The sequence below is a fragment of the Vombatus ursinus genome, unplaced genomic scaffold (assembly GCF_900497805.2).
Source record: "Vombatus ursinus unplaced genomic scaffold, bare-nosed wombat genome assembly UNPS02014837.1, whole genome shotgun sequence".
Lineage (NCBI taxonomy): Eukaryota > Metazoa > Chordata > Mammalia > Diprotodontia > Vombatidae > Vombatus > Vombatus ursinus.
In genome coordinates this window covers 2275391-2293990 of record NW_020954615.1, presented here as the reverse complement: position 1 = coordinate 2293990, position 18600 = coordinate 2275391, and the positions used below count along the sequence as shown (strand labels likewise).

At 46.2% G+C, this 18600-nt stretch overlaps 1 protein-coding gene and 1 long non-coding RNA gene across 6 annotated transcripts in view; one reads left to right on the top strand and one right to left on the bottom strand.

The window, feature by feature from the left end:
• The window catches only part of LOC114026331, a 9691-nt gene extending 5078 nt beyond the window's left edge, over positions 1-4613 (bottom strand). The window contains exon 1 of the long non-coding RNA XR_003567113.1: positions 4531-4613. This is a non-coding gene — a long non-coding RNA (uncharacterized LOC114026331). The remainder of the gene's footprint in view (positions 1-4530) is intronic.
• SFXN5 (sideroflexin 5) overlaps positions 1-18600 on the top strand; it is a 206060-nt gene that overhangs the window by 116174 nt on the left and 71286 nt on the right. For all 5 annotated transcript variants that reach the window (XM_027840006.1, XM_027840008.1, XM_027840010.1 and 2 more), the window contains one exon: positions 3436-3526. In XM_027840006.1, the coding sequence (XP_027695807.1) occupies positions 3436-3526 (91 nt within the window). The remainder of the gene's footprint in view (positions 1-3435; positions 3527-18600) is intronic.

Here is an 18600-nt window from a genome sequence, read left to right as displayed (position 1 = left end):
GATCAATGTAAATAATTAGGTACATACAAGACATCCATCTATAGAAAAATATCCTGTCTATACCTAGTATGTGTGCATACATATATATATATATATAATTATATATGTATATATATTTATACACACACAGAGGTAATCTCAGAGAGAAAGTACTAGCAGTGGTGGTGATGGGGGGAGGCCTGTAGAATGTGAGATTTGAGCAGAGTCCTGAAGGCAGCCAGGAGTTGGGGAGGAAGAGGGAGAAGGGCTGGCTAGGATTGGCCAAAGCTTCCTGGAAGGTCAGAGAACTCCAATTAGAGTTAATCCTTAGGCACTGTCAACTTCATTCATTCAGAGGATCCAGAAATTTAGAACTAAAAGGGACCCTCAGGGTCATCTAGCCCCACCTCTTCCTTTTATAGAAAGAGAGACTCCAGAAGTCAGATGACTTGATCAAGGTCACACAGGTGTATAGTAAGTGGCAGAGTCAGGATCTGAACCCAGGACCTCTAGTTCACTCAGTCCAGAACTTTTAATGTGGGTCAGTGACTTGCTCTCTTTGGGTCCCAGATAGCTAAGACTACAAGTTGCATCCACATTTTTGACCTGCATCAGTTTGAGGGGGTTTTCACAAACTGATCAGGGAAGGAGGTTTCTTTCCATTGAGGCAGTCACAGATCTACCTCCCCAAAAAAGGTTTGCAGCCCAGTGCTAGGCACAGAGACTACAAGTACCAAAAGGAAAGGGACCGTGCAGCCCAAGAGTTCCCAGTCCATTGGGGTAGCCGGCTAGTACAACATCGATAACAAATTAAGTGAATACAAATTGATGTGGGGGTTGGGAAAGACCCTAACAGTGGCACTGTCCAGAAAGGGGCCCTTGAACTGAGCGTTGAAGGGAGCTGGGGAGGGCATGCCTGGTCTGCGCTTGCTTCACTTCTGTCCTAGATGAAGGGGATAAAGGATGAGAGGATGGCAAGGCAGGAAGGGGAGAGCTTGTGAAAAGCTTTAAGGATGTTACAGCTGATCCTAGAGGTAATAGGGAGCCACTAGAGTTTATTGAGTTGGGGAGTGCCATAGCCAGGCCTGCGCTTTAGGACAATCATTGGCAGCTGTGTGGTGAATGGGCTGGAGTCCAGAGGGAGTGGCCCCTGGATATACCTTTGGGAATCCCCAGAAGTCCTGACAAAGGACAGGGGCCTTCTATGGCCAGTAGCCCACCCACATCTCTGGGCTCAACTCTTCTTCGCATTTGACAAGCTCTGAGATAGTCCCTGGCACACACTCCAGTTGAGGAGACAAGACTCTTGGCAGTGGGGACAGCTAAGTGTGAGACTGAATAGAGTGTAGGTGTCCTCCAAAGTCTGGCCCCTGCAGACCTCAGGCAACTGTCATCAGCTTGTAGATAGGGTCCTGGACTTGAAGACAGGAGACCTGGCCAGAAGTCACCCTAGCTCTGGTGCTCACAAGCGGTGTGTCCTTGCCAAGTTACCTCACCTTATTAAGCTCCAATTTCCTCAGCTGTAAAATGGGAACAATGATACTTGGATTATTTATTTCCTAGGGTTGTTGGGAGAGTCGAATGAGGTGTGTGTCAAGGGCTGCAGAAACTTTTCTGTCTTAACTTGAGATCTCACCAATGAGGCCATCCACCCCACCAAGGCAGATTGCATCCTCTCTGTGGCCAAAAATACATGATCCTGAGACCCAGCCGGTGATGATGAGGCTGTCTGACCATAGCTGGGCTGGTTCTAGCCTAATGGACATGCATTCTGTAGGAAAACAGCCTGTAACTACTCTCCCTGCCCGTCCCCTGCCTGCCTCCCCATCCATGACCACTTCCACACCTTTGCTTATCTTCTCTCTGCCTGGAACTTTCTCCCTTCATGCTCTGCCTACCATGAGAATTGGTGGCATAATAGACAAAGGTCCAGGAGATCTGGTTTCAGGTCCTGTTTCTGTCACTGTGTGACTATGGGCAAATCACTTAACCCCTCTGAGCCTCAGCTATCTCATCTAAAAAAATGGGCATAACAGGGATCTTGGGACACTCAGAGGAGGCGATGAATGTCAAGGACCTTGTAAACCTTAAAGAATGTGGGTAGTGGGGAGCGTGGGGCATTTCAAATCATGTTCAAACCTTGGCTCTGCCATTGTGTAGCTAGGAGACCTTGATGCTTTCCCTCTCTTCACTATTTCCTGTTTCTCCTGTACATAGCTTGCTTTGCATGTATTTGTTTGCATGTGGTCTCTCCCCTCTCGCCCACCCCTGTTAGATTATAAGGTCCTTGAGGACAGGGACTGGTTTTTTTTGCCTCTTTTTGTGTCCTCAGCCCTTAGCACAGTGCCTGGCACATAGTAGGCACTTAATAAATATTTATTGAATTGAATTGAAATTACTTCAGCTCTCTGGCCTCAGTTTCTTCATTTATAAAATGAGGAGGTTGGATTCATTATCATTATCACCATCCATCCTTCAATGCCTAACTCAAGTCCGCCTTGTCCACAGAGCCTTCCTGGTTCACCTTAGCTAAAGCTGATGTCTCTCTCTTCTGAATTCCCAGTTCCTGTATAGTCTGTGTCATATACCCAGCCATTCAATCAATCAGCATTTATTAAGTGCTTTGTATATGCCAGGTACTGTGGTAGGCACTGGGGTTACAAAGAGGAAAAAATAAAACAGACCCTGCCCTCAAGGAGTTTACATTCGATCAGGGGACATACACACACACACACACACACACACACACACACACACACATATATACACACAAATATATTAAATATAAAATATTTCATATAAATATGTCAAATATAAAATATTTATATAAATAAATGAGATAATACTTATGAAAAGCACTTAGCACATGGTAGGAACATAGTAGGTGCTCTATTAATGCTCATTCCCTTCCCCTTCCCCCAAATAAGTATGTGCAAAATAGAGTACATGAGATGGGGCAGAGTTTGAACATTTGATCTCATCCCCCCCCTCCCCAATGTGTCTGTGAGGATCTTGTCCCTTCAGCTGGCCTTTAAGTTGCCCCAGAGCAGGCCCTGTGTCTTTCCTGAATCACTTCCTAGCACCAAGCCTGGCCCAGAGGAGACACATGGTTCTCACTTCATTGATTAAGTAGATAGCAGTGGAAGGAATGAAGAATAAAAGCATCTTAGGGTACATGCCCAGTTTCCCTGAACCTCTTCCCAGGGGGCCCATTCTTCCTGGTGACAGGAGCATGGAGCATGAGCAGGTAGGCGTGGATGGGCAGCTGCCACTGACCATCAGGTCACCCTGGGAACAGAGGCACTGAGTCACAGATGGGCACTTGGGATCAGGCAGGAGATAAGGAACTGTTCTTTGCCCAGGGCCTTCCTGTCCACCTCCTCTGGTGCTTAATGGGTACATAATGTCCTGCTGTGGTCACTCTCTCTTCTGATTTCACTCTCTCCTCTTTCCAAGGTGGGCCTTAATGCTCTAGTTCAAAGAGCAAACAAGTTCACCCCAGCCACCCGCCTTCTCATCCAGAGGTTCGTGCCGTTCCCGGCTGTAGGTAAGAGAGAGCTCTGCATGTGCGCCACCGTGTGTGTGTGTGTGTGTGTGTGTGTGTGTGTGACCCCATCGAACCTGGGGCTCTCCTGGCCAGGGAACAAGTATATCTGGACACATCAGGAAAGCTGTTGCACAGGGTGAAGAGTGTCTCAAAGGGCTCCCCTAGACTTGAAAGGGTCCCCAACTGGTCCACCCTTAATGGATCTGGGCTGTCATCCCCAAGGAAAAACAGCATGATATTGTGGCTAGAATATGGACCTGGAGTCAGGGGGGCCTGAGTTCAAATCCTGCCTCCAGCACTTCCTAGTTGTGTGACCCTGGGTCACTGAACCTCTCCAAGACTCAGTTTCCTTATCTGTAAAATGGGGATAATAATAGTACCTACCTTTCAGGCTTGTTGGCTCATTATCAAATGAGATATCTATAAAATGTTTAGTCTCAACTCTTTTCCACTCCCTCCCTCAATACTCCCCCCATCCCAGCTTGCTTTCATCTCTTCTTCAGTGGGATCAAAGGCAGAGGGCTGTCCCAAGGCTGTTTTTACTCTCTTGCCAGCTCTGTTACAAACCATTTAATTCCTGACCTCAAGCTCTCCCTGTATAATAACTAAGACTTGAGTGCATCCCATCATATCACTCTGCCTACAAATGACTTGTCCAAGGACTCCTAGCTAGTTAGTGGCAGGGCCAGGACTCAAAACCATGTCTCTGCACTGTAAAGTTGGGTGTTCTTTCTACTGGGGTGCCCTACCTCTCTACATAGGAAGGGAACTAGCCCTGCAGCCTGGGGGCCTGGATGCCTTGGAGAAATCATATGACTCCTCCTTGGCAGTTCAGTCCAAGGGAAAGACCCAGGAGGCAGAAAATTTGGGGTGCAGTTTCTGGATCTCCTAGCATCTTGGGCCTCTTGTTAGCTATAAAATTTGGAGCATGGGATAAGTCGAGAGACCATCTAATCCAGCCCCTATCATTTTGTATAGGAGGCCCAAAGACCCAAGTGACTTACCCAAAGTGGTGAGTGGCAGACTTAGGATTCGAACCCAGGTCCTCTGATCCAGCATTCTTCCTGGTACATCCTTCTGGCTCCTGCTCTACCTCAGGCACGTTGGGAGGAATGAGAGGAGGGCACGAAGTGTTTTGAAAGAAATTGGCAGCCCCTGGCAAATATGGTGGTTTGCCAGGATTATTATCATTCCGAAGCCTCACTCTTTGTTCCCTTCTGCTCGCCAATAGGCTAATGAACTCCTAGGACTAATCACAAGGCCAGATCCTCAGATGACCCAGATAATTGCTGTGGCAACGCCACACATTTAATGAAGTCTCCTGCTATTTTGGGGGTGGGCCTTTATAGGAATTACCCTTTAGGGCTGGCTTCGTTAAGGGGCCTAATTGAGTTAACTCTGTGTTTTCCCGGTCATTTGGATTTATGGGCCACATCGGGCACAAAGAGGGGACAGATCACAACTGCCCTGGGCTGGCTGTGGCCGTGACTGAGAGGCAGAGATCAAATCTTGACTCTGGAAACAGGCTTGAAATTAGAGAGGTAGGGTGTGTTAACCCAGACCCTGCTGTACAGATGGCTGATAGACCAGAAATTCTCTGGGCTCCCTCCATGAAATGGCACAAAAGGGAGAATGGAAGAAAATAAGCATTTATGTAGAGCCTACTGTATGCCAAGTGCTTTACAAATATTATCTCATTTGATCCTCACAATAATCCCAAAAGGTAGCTGCTGTTTCCCCCCCAACATTTTATAGTTGAGGAATCTAAGGCCATAGAGGTTAAGTGATTTGCCCAGTTTTACAGGGCTAGCTAAGTATCTAAGGCTGGATTTGAACTCAGGTCTTCCTGACTCCAGAGCCACTGTTCTATCCCAGATGGGCTGTAATAGATCTTGGTGTTGGCTACTTCTATAGTCACAGTATTGTTCACTCAATCAACAAGTATTTATTAAGCACCTACTATGTACCACATGCCTTGTTAAGCTCAGGGGGTACTAAGAAAGGCAAAAGCATTCTTCATCCTCAAAGAGTTCATAATCAGCTGGGAAGGACAGCCTGTGTACATGCATCCATGGCTTTGCCCTATGCTACCTGTGTGACCTTGAACAGTAATAATGAGGCTCACATTTATATAGCCCATTAAGGTTTCAAAGTACTTTGTGTGTATTATCTCATTTGGCCCCAATCCATCCTCTACTCAGAAGCCAAAGTGATCTTCCAGAAGTATGGGTCCGGCCAAGTCACTTCCCACTTAAACTCCACTGGCTCCCTATTACCTCCAGGGTCAAATAGGAAATTCTATGTTTGGCTTTTAAATCCCTTCATAACCTGGCCCCTCCCAGCTTTCCAGATGCTGCGATCCAGGGACAAAGGCTTTCTTGACAATCCATCTGTGATTTCTCCCTCTCTCGCCTTTTCCTTGTCCCCTATTCCTAGAATGCTCTTCCTCCTCACTTCCCCTTCTGAGTTTACCTAGATTCCTTCCAGAATCAGCTTAAAGCCCACCTTCTGTAAGAAGTCTTTCCTAATCCCCCCAGATGCTGGCGATTTGCCTCTGAGATGACCTGGGTTCGCTGTGGCCACGACAACGAGTCAGAATCAATCTGGCTCTGGACGCAGGCTCAACCTCTGTATATATGTCACACTGTAACTATATGTGTTACATTGTAACTGTTTATAGCACACTGCAGCTGCATATGTTACATTCTAACTGTATATGTTATACTGTAACTGTATATTTGCTAGGCTGGAACTATGTTACATTATTACCATCTACCCGTAACACTGTAACTGTATATCTCTTACATGGACTTAGTGAGTTGCATGTGACCTCCTCCATTACAATGAGAACTCTATGAGGGCAGGGACCATGTTTTTGCCTTTCTTTGTATCCCTGACTCCTTGCACAGTGCTTCGCACATAGTAAGTATTTAACAAATGCTTTCTAACTGGTCAATCCTCACAACAACCCAGGAGGTACGTGCTACTATTCTCCCCATTTTACAGATGAGGATACTGAGGCAGGCAGAGGTGAAGTGACTTGCCCAGGGTCACACAGCTAGTAAGTACCTGAGGAAAACCGTGAACTTGGACTCCAGATTCAGAATTCTACAGCCGCCTAGGCATTCACTCAATCTTTCTGGATCTCAGTTCCTTCAGCCATAAAATGAGGGGAGTTGACTTCCAATGCTTTATACTTGGCCGCCAGGGCCTGCACTCCAAACAACTGAAATGACCCCTTCTTCTCCTAGGTTTTCTCACTGACAACTCCTCTCTCTATTTCCTATTGGATTCCAGACAGCCCTACCTCCTACTTCTACCTTGATTTAATTCTGCCTTGTCTTATGTTCTTAAATTGCTTTCTTGCCTCAGATACTTGAGTTCAAACTATCTGTCACCTAGATTATTCCACTTCCTAATGGAAAATTTAGGTCCATCCCCAGACTGTCATCAGTAAGACCTTCTCAGGACAGAGAGGAGGAGCAGCAAAAGGGGCCTCAGAGGTCAGGCATCTCTGGGTCTCAGTTTCTTCACCTGTCAGATAGCAGTGATAATACCTGCCCTGCCTATGTCTGGGGGGTGTTGTGAGGCTCCAGTGATAAAACTTGGTGAAAGTATACAGATACAAGAGTCTTACCCTTGGAACCGTTCTCTCACTGATGGGACGTACGCAGCCCCTTTTTCAGGGAGCCCCTGGTCTGATGGAGGAGATGCAGGCCCTGCATCAGGGAGTCTTCAGTCTGATGCAGGGTGACACGGCAACCCCTGATCTATTTGGGGTCCTTAGGGAGCCCCTGGTATGATGAAGGAGACCCAGGTCCCGTCCCCACCGTGTGATAGGGGAGCCCAGGCATGTGCAGGGAAGTCAGATTGTCATTATTCCCCTTGCCCAGTCATCCAGTGAGTGGGTTGGACCAGCTGATCTCTCCCAACTCTACGACTCTAATATTGCTCAGAGTACTGTGTGTGCTCCCACCCCCAGGAGTCTCATCACAGAACAGGCAGCCCCTCAGAGGGGAGCTCATGGTGTGAGGCCATCTCCCAGCCCACACTGGGGTGGGGCCCAGCATCAGATTGGGCTGCTTGTGTCACTGGTCTCCATGGATGCTCTGGCTGGCCTACACTGTCGGAACTCCCCAGGACCCCCGGGGATAGAGCCTTAACATCCGAGGGATTCTAGATCCAGGCCGAGAAGGGCTGGAAGGAACTTTGAGGTCACTGAGTCCAACCCCTTCATTTTCCAGGGGAGGAAACTGAGGCTCAGAGAATGTAAATGACTTACTTGGGGTCACCTGAGGTTTGAACCCTGGTCCTCAGACTCCAGATTTCTCCTATGCTCTTTTCACTGAACTTTGTAGTGTATCTCTCCACTAGAGAGGATCCTCTTTAGGGACCCCCTAGTTTAATGAGGCAGACGGCACCCAGCCTCAGAGGATATCCAATATGATGATGAGACACAGGTCATTCTCCCAGGGAATTTCCAGCCTGGTGTGTGTGTGTGTGTGTGTGTGTGTGTGTGTGTGTGTGTCGTCATAGATATGATACCAATGTCCTTTTAAAGTGTTATTGATGCCTTTGTGATTTACTCCTCATTCACTTCCTGATACACACACCTTTCTCCACCCCCACGCGTAACAATTAAAGATAGCTAAATAAAAACAGGGACAATTAGGTGGTACAGTGCATAGAGCAATGGCTTTGGAGTTAGGAGGACCTGGGTTCGAAGCTGGCTCAGACGCTTCCTGGCTGGGTGACCCTGGACAAGTCACTTAACCCTGTTTGCCTCAGTTTCCTCATCTGTAAAATGAGCTAGAGAAGGAAGTGGCAAACCACTTCAGTATCCCTGTCAAGAAAACCCCAAATGGGGTCACAAAGAGTCAGACGTGACCGAAAACGAAACAATAAAAACAAGTAAAACCATCTCACAAAACCTACTCTCCACCAGTGGCCCCTCACCTCTCTACTTGAGAGGAAGGAAGAGCCATGTATTTTCTGATCAGGCTTTCAAATAAAGTACTCATACTGGGAGAAACACTTTGAATTTATACATCAATTTATACTTTTGGGAAATGTTATTAATAATTTATTACTAAGTACAAGGTGTTTCTTCTTGTTAGGAAGGCTAATTCACATTTTGTTAGGTCCTCCTATGTCCTCATGAGCTAAACTAAAACAGGGACTGTCATCCCCCGTTCTTCAGTTATGGAGACTGAAATCCAAGCATTTCCCGAGGTTAGTCACTGGCACAGCTAGGGCTGCTCGAACCCAGAGCTATTTCCCTTTCCACTCCACCATACTGTTTTCTCTCCGATTTTCAGATGAAGTTAAGGAGGCTTATAGTTGGCAAGACCTCCAAGGTTAACAAGTCCAGACTCTAATGAAATCCCGAATCCCATCTGTCCAGCCTCTTGGTGACGAGGCCCCAATTCATTCCATTTGGGGTCAGTTCTAGTGGTTGAAAAGTTTTTTTTTCTTTTATTGAGTGGAAAATATGCTTCTGTAGCTCCACACCTCCCCCCCCCCCCATCCCTCTTGGTCCCAGCTCTATCCTTTGGGGCCAAGAAGAAAAGTCTTCTCATAATAATTAATAATAAAGGAGATTTGTGTAGGACTTTGATGCAGCGTATCCTTTGATCCTTACAATAACAAGCTCTGATCACTATGGATTATATTATTATCATTATGAAGATGATGATGCCCATTTTACAGATGAAGAAACTGATGTTCAGAGTGACTTGCCCCTGGTCAAACAACTAGTGACGGTCAGAGGTAGAATATGAATCCTGGCCCTCAGACTCACAATCCAGTACTCTTCCCATTGTATCACATTGATTTCCTCTGTCTCTCCCCCACCCCCCACCCAAATCTTCTCTTCTCCAAACTAAATAGTTCCAACCCTTCGATCTTATAGACAGTCAATATAATTAAGCACCTGTTATGTGCCCAGCACTATGTTAAGGGCTGGGGATGGAAAGAAAGGCAAAACACAGTCCCTGCCCTTGAGGTAACCTTCAGATAACTACACACAAACACCCTTTATGTACCCAGGTGTATTGGAAGTAATCAGCAGAGGGCAGGCACTGGAATTAGGGGGATTTCATAGGCTTCCTGGAGAAGAGGGGATTTTAGCTGGGACTTGAAGGAAGCCACAGTATTCCAAATAGGGTTTGATCACAGCAAACTACAGCAGGACCGTCAGCTGCTTTCAGTAGTTACTTCTGTTAATTCAGCGTATGATGGGAATTAGCTTTTTGGCTGCTACATGTCACTGATGACTCACAAGGGAGCTTCCCCAACCCTAGTACATGAAGTCTTTTGCACTGTATCTGCTTTGTAAACGCACCTCTGTTATCTTTCTTTGGGGAATTGATTTTTTGAGCCTATCTGCAGAACTTTACGTTTCTCCCCAATAAATGTCATCTCCTTAGTGTCAGCTCTGAATTTGAACCTGTCAAGAGTTGTTTTTTTTTTTATCTCTGGATTTTACACCATATCTGATAAGCTGAGGGCAGACCCTTCACTGTTTTACAGAGAAAGCCAGGAACTGGGAGGAATTCTATTATGCCCTATGTTTCTTGGTGTGTGCATTAAAAAATAAATGTATGCGAGGCTTTGGTAGCATACCATAGGCAGCTAGGTGGGCTAGTAGAGGTTAGAGCAGGACACAGAGCACTGGACCTGGAGTCAAGAAGACCAGTATTCAGATACTAGCTGTGTGACCCTGGGCAAGTGATTTAACCTGTCTGCCTTGGTTTCCTCATCTGTAAAATGGAGATAATAATAGCACCTAACTCCCAGGGTTGTTGTGAAGACCAAACAAAAGAGTGTCTCTAAAGTGCTTTTCCAACCCTGATGTGCTATCTCTGTGCATCAGCTGTTACTGCTTTACCTCTAACCCTTCCCTCTCTCTCCCTCCCCCAAGATCCCATAACAACCAACTTCTGAGCAGTATTTTGAGCCTGGTGGAGTATTGATGCAAGTGGAAAATCTTGGTTATTGGAGGTTTCTATTTTTACAGAGGTGTATGTGCATGTGTGTGTGAGAGAGAGAGAGAGAAGGAGTGAGGGAGGGAGAGAGAGAGATGGAAAGAGAGAGCTTGCTGGCAACAGAACTGATTAGGGACCCATAATTAATTTGTTTAGACCTTAATTAATTCTCCAGTTCTTTCTTATTTGTGGCCTGTCATGCCTAATTGTGTGTAGAGCCTTGTGGTTGATGAAGAGGTGGAATGAATGGTTGGGTGACCCTGGGCAAACAGGCTAATGAAAGGTCGGGGTCTCCCCATGTAGCACATGGTAGGAATAGATGAAGGAAACAGCTATCTCACCACCACCACCCTTGCCCTGTGCCTTCCCCAGCCTCCTCAGGTGCCCTCCAGATTGTTCCATTGGCCTCCCAATAGGTGGGGGAATGCCAAGATATTCCCCAAGGCCCAGATCCCCAAAACAGGACAGTGGAAGGGGCAGCTGGGAAGCAGAAACATCCTGTGGGGTTAGCAATGAGAGGTTTGTGGGAGCCAGAGGTAAACAAAGGTGCCCCCAGTGCCAGGTTCAGTCTACAGCTGCTGAAGCAGGCAGCCCAGGGACTCCATGTGCATGTGTGTGAAAGAGATGGGGGATGGAGGGAGGGAGAAGGAAAAGGAGAGAGAGGGGAGAGAAGAGAGGAGGTGAAAAAGAGATCGGGGAAAAAGTAAAAGGAGAAAGGGGGAGAGAGGAAGAAGAGAGATAAAGAAAAGGATAGAGAGAAGAGGAAGAGGAAAGAAGGGGAAAGTTTAAAGAGAAAAGGGGAGAAAGAAAGAATAAGAAAAAAGAAAGGGGAGAGGGAAAGAGAGGAGGAGAGAGAGTAGAAAGGGAAGGAGGGGGCAGAGAGAGAGAGAAAGGAGAAAGGGAAGGAGGGAGGGAGAGAGAGAGGAGAAAGAGAGGGGAAGAGAGAGAAGGAGGAGAGAAGAGAGAGGGAGAGAAAAAGCTGGGAAGGAGTATAAAAGAAAAAAAATGGGAGGTTTCAGAACAACCAAAATTTGGGTCCTTTCCTTGGGGAGCAAACTGTCTCTGTGCTGGGCTCTGCCTCCCGGATGCCTGCTTCAGGGCTCAGGTCTGTGGTTTGGGGCTAGGGTTCATGCGTCCCCTGAACGCCATCATCTAGCTCTTGGTGACAACGGCCTAGCTCTCTTCAGTCCGAGGCAGCACGCCCTCCCCACTCCCCACTGAGTTGCTGCTTGCCCTGGGGCTGGGCCTTGATGGCGACTTCTAGAGTTCCTTCATCATTGTTCAGGCAAAGGAAACGTTGTTCTTGTTCAGTTGTTTTCAGTTGCATCCAACTCATTGTGACGCCAAGTGAGGTTTTCTTGGCAAAGATACTGGGGTGGTTTGTCATTTCCTTCTCTAGTTCGTTTTATAGATGAGGAAACTGAGGTAAACAGGGTGAAGTGACTTGCCCAGGGTCACAGAGCTAGTCAATGTCTGAGGTGGGATTTGAGCCCAGATCTTCCTAGTTCCAAGGCTGGTGTTCTCCCTCCTCTCCCATAATGCCATTCTTAGACCCACTGTGGCCCTCTGCATTATGAAAGCTGTGCTCTCAACAAGTAAAACAAATATAATCTTCCACAGAGCAAGTATGACCAGGGTGGCCACTATTCCTCTATGACTCATTGGTGGATCAAAGGATCACATCATTAGAAGCAGAAGAGATGTTAGAGGTCATTGAGTCAAACCTCATTTTACAGATAAGGAAACTGAGGCACAGGGGTCCTGTGAGTTGCCCAGGTACGTGCAGCTAATAAGGGTCAGAGCCAAGATTTGGACCTAGGCCTGCCTGAACCCATGCCCAACACTTTAGCTGTTACACCATGCTGATTGGCTGCAGCTGTATTGACTCCCAACATGCATCTCTCCATTGCCTTTGAGGGGTACAGATAAGAAATGGTGAATTTCCAGCAGAGGAAGCATAGCTCTAAGATTCTCTAATTATATTTGGAATATGGCGGGGGGGGGGGTGTCTAGAATAGTCAGGGAAGACTTCCTAGAGGTGGTGATTGTAGAAACTGGGACTGGACCTTGAAGCATGAGTAGGACGTGGGTGGGCAGAGGGGAGGAATGACTATCAGAATGTGTCAGGAACTAGCCTAGGCTACCAGAAAGGAGAGCCCACACTGGGGTGTAGAGAAGGGCATAAGGTCGGATAGGTAGAGTGGGAGCAGACCAACAAGACCTTGAAGGCCAGCTAGAGGAATATGGCCTTTGTCCTGCAGACAGTGGGAGCCATGGAAAGTTGCTGAGCAGGAGCATTTTGTTGGAACTCCTGTTTAAAGAGCCTAAGATTGGGAGTTACTTCATGTTAAAACCTGGTTGAAGATTAATTTTTTAAGCCTCAAATTCCCAACCCTAGTTTTATGACACCTCAGTTATGAAACTCCAGAAATTGTCAAAAATTAATTAAAATGTATAAAAATGTGATTATAAAAATCAGAAGGCGTATTGTGAAATTAAAGAAACATGCGGGGGTTACAGGCCCAAAGACTTGACATTCTTATCTTTGTATGACTTTTTCAAGAGACTTTCACATTTCTTCTCTCACATCATCTTCACACCAGAACACACCATAGTAAAGAGGCAGTGTGCCTCAGTGGGTAGAGCATTGTACTAGGCAACAGGATGACCTGAGTTTGAGTCGAACTGTGTGACCATGAGCAAATCACTTAACTTCTCTGTGTTAGTTAGTCAATAAACATTTCTATGTGCCAGGCACTGAAAAGTAAGCAAGCAAATAAACAAAAGCCAAAACATGGACCCTGCCTTCAAAGAGCTTACATCCTAAAGAGAAGACATAGACATAAGAACATATATAGAATCCAAGATATAGACACACATACATACACACATGTCAAACGTGTGTATGTTTATGTGCACATATGTGTATACCACGCACACACATATGTATATGCCCACACATGTATAAAGCATGAACACACAAATTATGGGCACACATGCACGCACATGTTCATATGCGTGTACATATATACATACTGTATATACACATGTGTACAATGTGTATATATGTACATACAGGTAGGTGCCTATATGCATGCATGTGTATATGCAGTGTATATGTACATGTATATATGTGTATGTGTGTATATATATGTGTATATATATATATGTGTGTGTATATGCATGTATACATGTGTTGTGGGGAGCTCCTGGTGGACAATTGCCTCTGCCCACGCAGGTCAGCCCCTGTTCTATTTAACTGTCCTAGAGGGCTTCCAGGGGATGTAATCTACCCAGGATCTTGAACCCAGGTCTTCCGTACCATGAAGTCAGCTTAATTTAATCTACTTAGCATATAATTAATGTATTTAAAGTGCTTCTGAACCTTTGTAGTTCTATATACACGTGAATCATTGTTATTGTGAAGGTTATTATTTGAAAGGGCAAGGATGAGCTCCATTTTCTGAGATATGGAAACTGAGGCTCCCAGAGAGCAAATGACTTAGCCAAGGTCGCCCAGGAAGCCAGTGGCAGAACCAGGACAAGAGCCCTGGACTCCCAAGCCCCAGCCCGGGACCCCGAGTGCTCTGCCAAGATTGGAGAGACCCCCGCTCAACATCCGACTTGCTTTTCTTCATTGAGCTTTGATTTGATGTGAGAACATCTGCAGCAGGCAGGAACACATTTCCCCCAGGACTTGACTCCGTGTTTGCCGCCGCAGGAACGAAGGCTCCTCTCCTCCAGTCTGTGACATCTCTCAGTATCGCTGCACCAATGTCAGTTATGCCTGGTTTTTGAATGGTGTCAATCCGAGTTGAAAATGTGCCAGCTTTCTTAACATCCTCACTAACAGACTGCTTAATTAACCTGCTGATACTGTCAATAATAGAAGGCGCTGGTGTTGGAGAAGGAGGAAAGGGAGGGACACTTTTTCCTTTCTTTCTCTGAATTACTTGAGCTAGACAGTTCCTGAGGATTTCTTGGGCAGGACAATGGGCCTTCTTCAAAGATGGGAGAATTGGGGGAGGGGGACTAACGGAACCTTTGAGCTGCTCCAACCTGCCTTTGAACAAGAATCCCTTCAATCAATTCAGTCAAGCAGCATTTAGTAAACACCTCTATATGCATGGAATATTGTGGGGGGGGGTGGTCTAGAATGTGTACCAGGCTCTGAGTTTGGCATTGAGAATTCCAAGACAAAAATAAAATGGTCTCTGCCTTCAGAGAGCTTTCTCTTATTGGAAGAAGTAGCATGTATACAATATAAATATTTGCAAGGTATAAATCAATCAACCAATATTTATTGAGCACCTATTGTATTCCAGCCTCTGAGTTTGGCTGAGAATTCAAAGAAAAAAATGAAATGGTTCTTGCCCTCAAAGAATTTCCTCTATTGGAAGAAGCAGCATGTATACAACATAAATATTTGCAAGATATAAACCCATCAACCAACCAACCAGCATTTATTAAGTGCCTTCTATGTATCTCCAGCATTTATTTAGTGCCTACTGTGTACCTCCAGCCCTTAACTACCCATTCTTCCTGCTCTCTCCTCCGGCCACATCCTTAGGCTTCAGCCAAAGCCTTTCTTGATTCTCCCATAGTCTTCTGGGGCTCTTAACCACACCCATTCTCTGTAACATCAGCCCCTCAGTAGCTCTCCCTCCCCCTGTGCCACTGTGACCTGTATCCTGCCCAAGCCTTCAAGATGCAGTTTTGATGTTGCCCATCCAGAGACAGGACATTGGATTGATAACCTTGGAATCAGGATCAGAGTTGGAAGGGAGCTCAGAGCCTGTGTGGCCCCACCCATTCCTGAACTGGGATTCTCTCTACAACGGATCTGAAAGGGAGCTCAGCGCATATCACCAGAAGCAGAGTATTCCCCACTTCACACACCTCTTACAGCCTCAATTTCTTCATCTGTAAAATGGAGATAGTAATATCTGCCCCCACTGAGCTGTTGTGAGGACCAATAAAGGAACGTTAAGCATTTTGCAAATCTTAGAAGTATCACATAAATGAGATCAATTATTATCCAGATTTTGCTTTCAAACCTCATGAGAAGCAACTGATTGTCACAGACCGCTCATTCTTCTTTGGGACATCTCTCATTGTTAGAAAGTTTTCCTGTCATCTCATCCAAATCTGCCTCTCCAAACTTCCTCCCATACCTCCTAGTTCAGCCCTCTGGGGCCAAAAGAAGAAAGCAGTCCCTTTCTCACCCTTTTAGGCCAGCTGCCCATCAGGTGCCTATGATAATCTCTTCTCCAAGCTGAACATTCCCAATCTTCAGGAGAATGAACAATGGTGCCATGGGCAGAAATAGATCGGAATAAATCAGAAGGAGAAGCCAGTTGAAAGGGAAAGACCGCATAAGCTTGGCTTTGGATTCACTTTGAGATGTCAGTGGGGCATCTGAGTAGAGGAAGACCTTGAGACCCAAGTGAGCCACTCACCCAGCTGATACAGAGCAAAACCAGGATTCAAACCAAGAGCCGACTCCAAACCCACTGCCCCGGCCGCTATACCAGGTGGCCTTCCAGCGCCCCTTTCCTGAAGGTGCTCTGTGGAGACTGGCAATGGCTGAGACCTTATGTTCCCTGGCTTCTTTCCAGTCCTAGCACTAATCCCACCTTCTGCAAGAGGCCTTTCCCAGTTGCCTCTCTCCCTAATGCCTTCCCTTTGAGATGACCTTCTATCTACTCTGGATCTCTCTAGAATATGCCTCATTATTCACAAATTCTCTTGGAAGCTGTATTTTGCCTTGCTTTCCATCCCCAGCACTTATCACAGTGCCTGGCACATAGTAGGTACATATTAAAACCTTTTAAAAATGGATTGATTGAGTGGACAAACCAAGAATCAGTGGATAAACCGAAACCAGATTCTACCTGGCTTTGAAAGGCATTTCCTCCTTTTTTTTTTTTTAAAAGGCAGGTCTCCCTTCCTAATCCCATTAGGTTTAGGCTGGATTAGAATGGATCTGAACCTCCTAAGCTCACTAGCAGCTTGTGGGGCAAGAAACAGGAGCCTGGAGCCTGCTTTGAGGGAAGGCAAGAAGCTGTCCTGAGTGTACCTGCCCATCATTGGCCTTTGATGTAAGCCTGGATAATCCACAAAGTGGCTTTTCACATAGGAAGTGCATCTTCACAGACCTCCAGGGCTATTTGGGTTGCTTAGATGGAGCTGTGACCTCATTGGCTTCCTCCACCTGTGTAAATCTCAGCCCATCTACGCTGCCCCCTCCTGGGCCAGACTCATTCACAGCTTTCTGGGAGTTCTTCATTGAGGATCCATCTGACCACCCCACTTCAGTGCCTTCCTCTGCTTTTTTTTTTTATTCTGGGCTGAGAATAAGGTAGAGAGGGACTGAGATTTGCGATTTCATAGGTATTAGGAAAGTCCTTCCAGTGTGGGCCAGAACCTTCTCTGCAGCAGATTACCCAATAGAATTGTCTTGAGCAATGAGAGGTGAAGTAACTTTACCTAGGGTCACAGCAGGATGGCTCAGAGGTTGAACTGGTCTTCCTGATGCTGAAGCCTACTGTCTAACCATTATATAGGTCTGCCTTCCTGTAGAACAAAGGTGTTCAAGAGAGGGACTTTAGCAACAGCAACACAACAAAAAAAAAAGCTTAAGGCTAAGAAAGCCCCATAGAATTTCCCCCCAAAAATTCAGCCAAATTACTTTCTCCTGATCCTTCCTGGGTCCATCATCCACCATAGCACCTGTCTAGGATGTGCGCACACACACACACACACACACACACACACACACACATGTGCATGTGTGTTTGTGATCTCATCTTCCTCCCTCTTCATTCCTCTATCAGGTCTCATGGAGGAAAAAGGAAAAATTCCAGTGAAACAGGCAAACCCAGGGAATAGAGGGCTAGATTTGGAGTCAGGAAGACCTGGGCTCAACTCTGACCTCTGGGGTTCACTAGCTGTGTGACCAAGGGAGAAACACTTAACCCCTCTGAGCCTTGGGCAACTAAGACCATACTGTCAGTGAGGATGCAATCAGTGTTGCTGAAAGAAATTTTCACACCAAAATCACAGGCCCTTGATACATTGATGGATGAATTCAGTGGGTGGCCCATTCAGAGGAAGGGCCACATTTATCTAGTTAATATCAGCTGACATTTCCATAGTATTTCAAAGCTTACCGAGATGAAATACATCATGTCATCTAAGGGAAGTCGTATGGCCCAGCAGAAGATGCGTTGGATTTGGAATTGCAGGATTCAGATCCTGGCTCTGCCACCTACGAGCTGTGTGACCTTGCTCCAGTCACTCTTCTATCTGGCCCTCAGTTAGAGGATTGGGCTACATGGACTCAGAGATCCCCTTCCAGCTCTAAGTGTGGGATCCTGCCATCCTTGTTTGAATTTGACAGGAGCCATGCACAGGGACTCGTCATGGAGTGGAGTAGAAACAGAGGCTCAGAGAATGAAGGGAACTTGGAGGCAGGAAAACCTGGCCAGGTTGGTAATCCACCTCTCACAGCACTAGACGTAATCACCCCTATTATTTCTATTGTAGGGAATAGGAAATTGAGGCTCAGACATGGAAAAACTGGTCCGTGGGAACTGAGATACTTACATGCTCTTGGTGCTCACATCAGTATGGGCATTCCTTTCCTCAATGCAGACAACAGCCCACCCAGGACTGCCCATCCTGAGTAACTCCTGGCCGTGTTCTCCCATAAGATCGCCCAGGGGTCCATCCAAGGTGCTGGAAGCCTTCCTCTGGTCTTCTCGACATGGTAAAGAAGGCAGTGGAGCACATGGGAGTTACCGCTCACTTTTGCCACATGACCAACAGCCCATGTTTTTCATTCAGCCATTTATTTGACGGTGTCCTACATAATCTCTTCTTTATGTTGCATCATGGCCATCTCACACACAGTTGGCCTCTCTGCTGCCCTCTGACCCATCCCCTTGTTCATAATTATTATTATCATTGTACATGACATACCCACATATATCCACAATACATTTTAAAATTTAATCTGCATTATTAACATTTTTTCCTTCACTTTCTTAAGTCTAGACAATCAACAAAACAATAAATCAAGCCCTG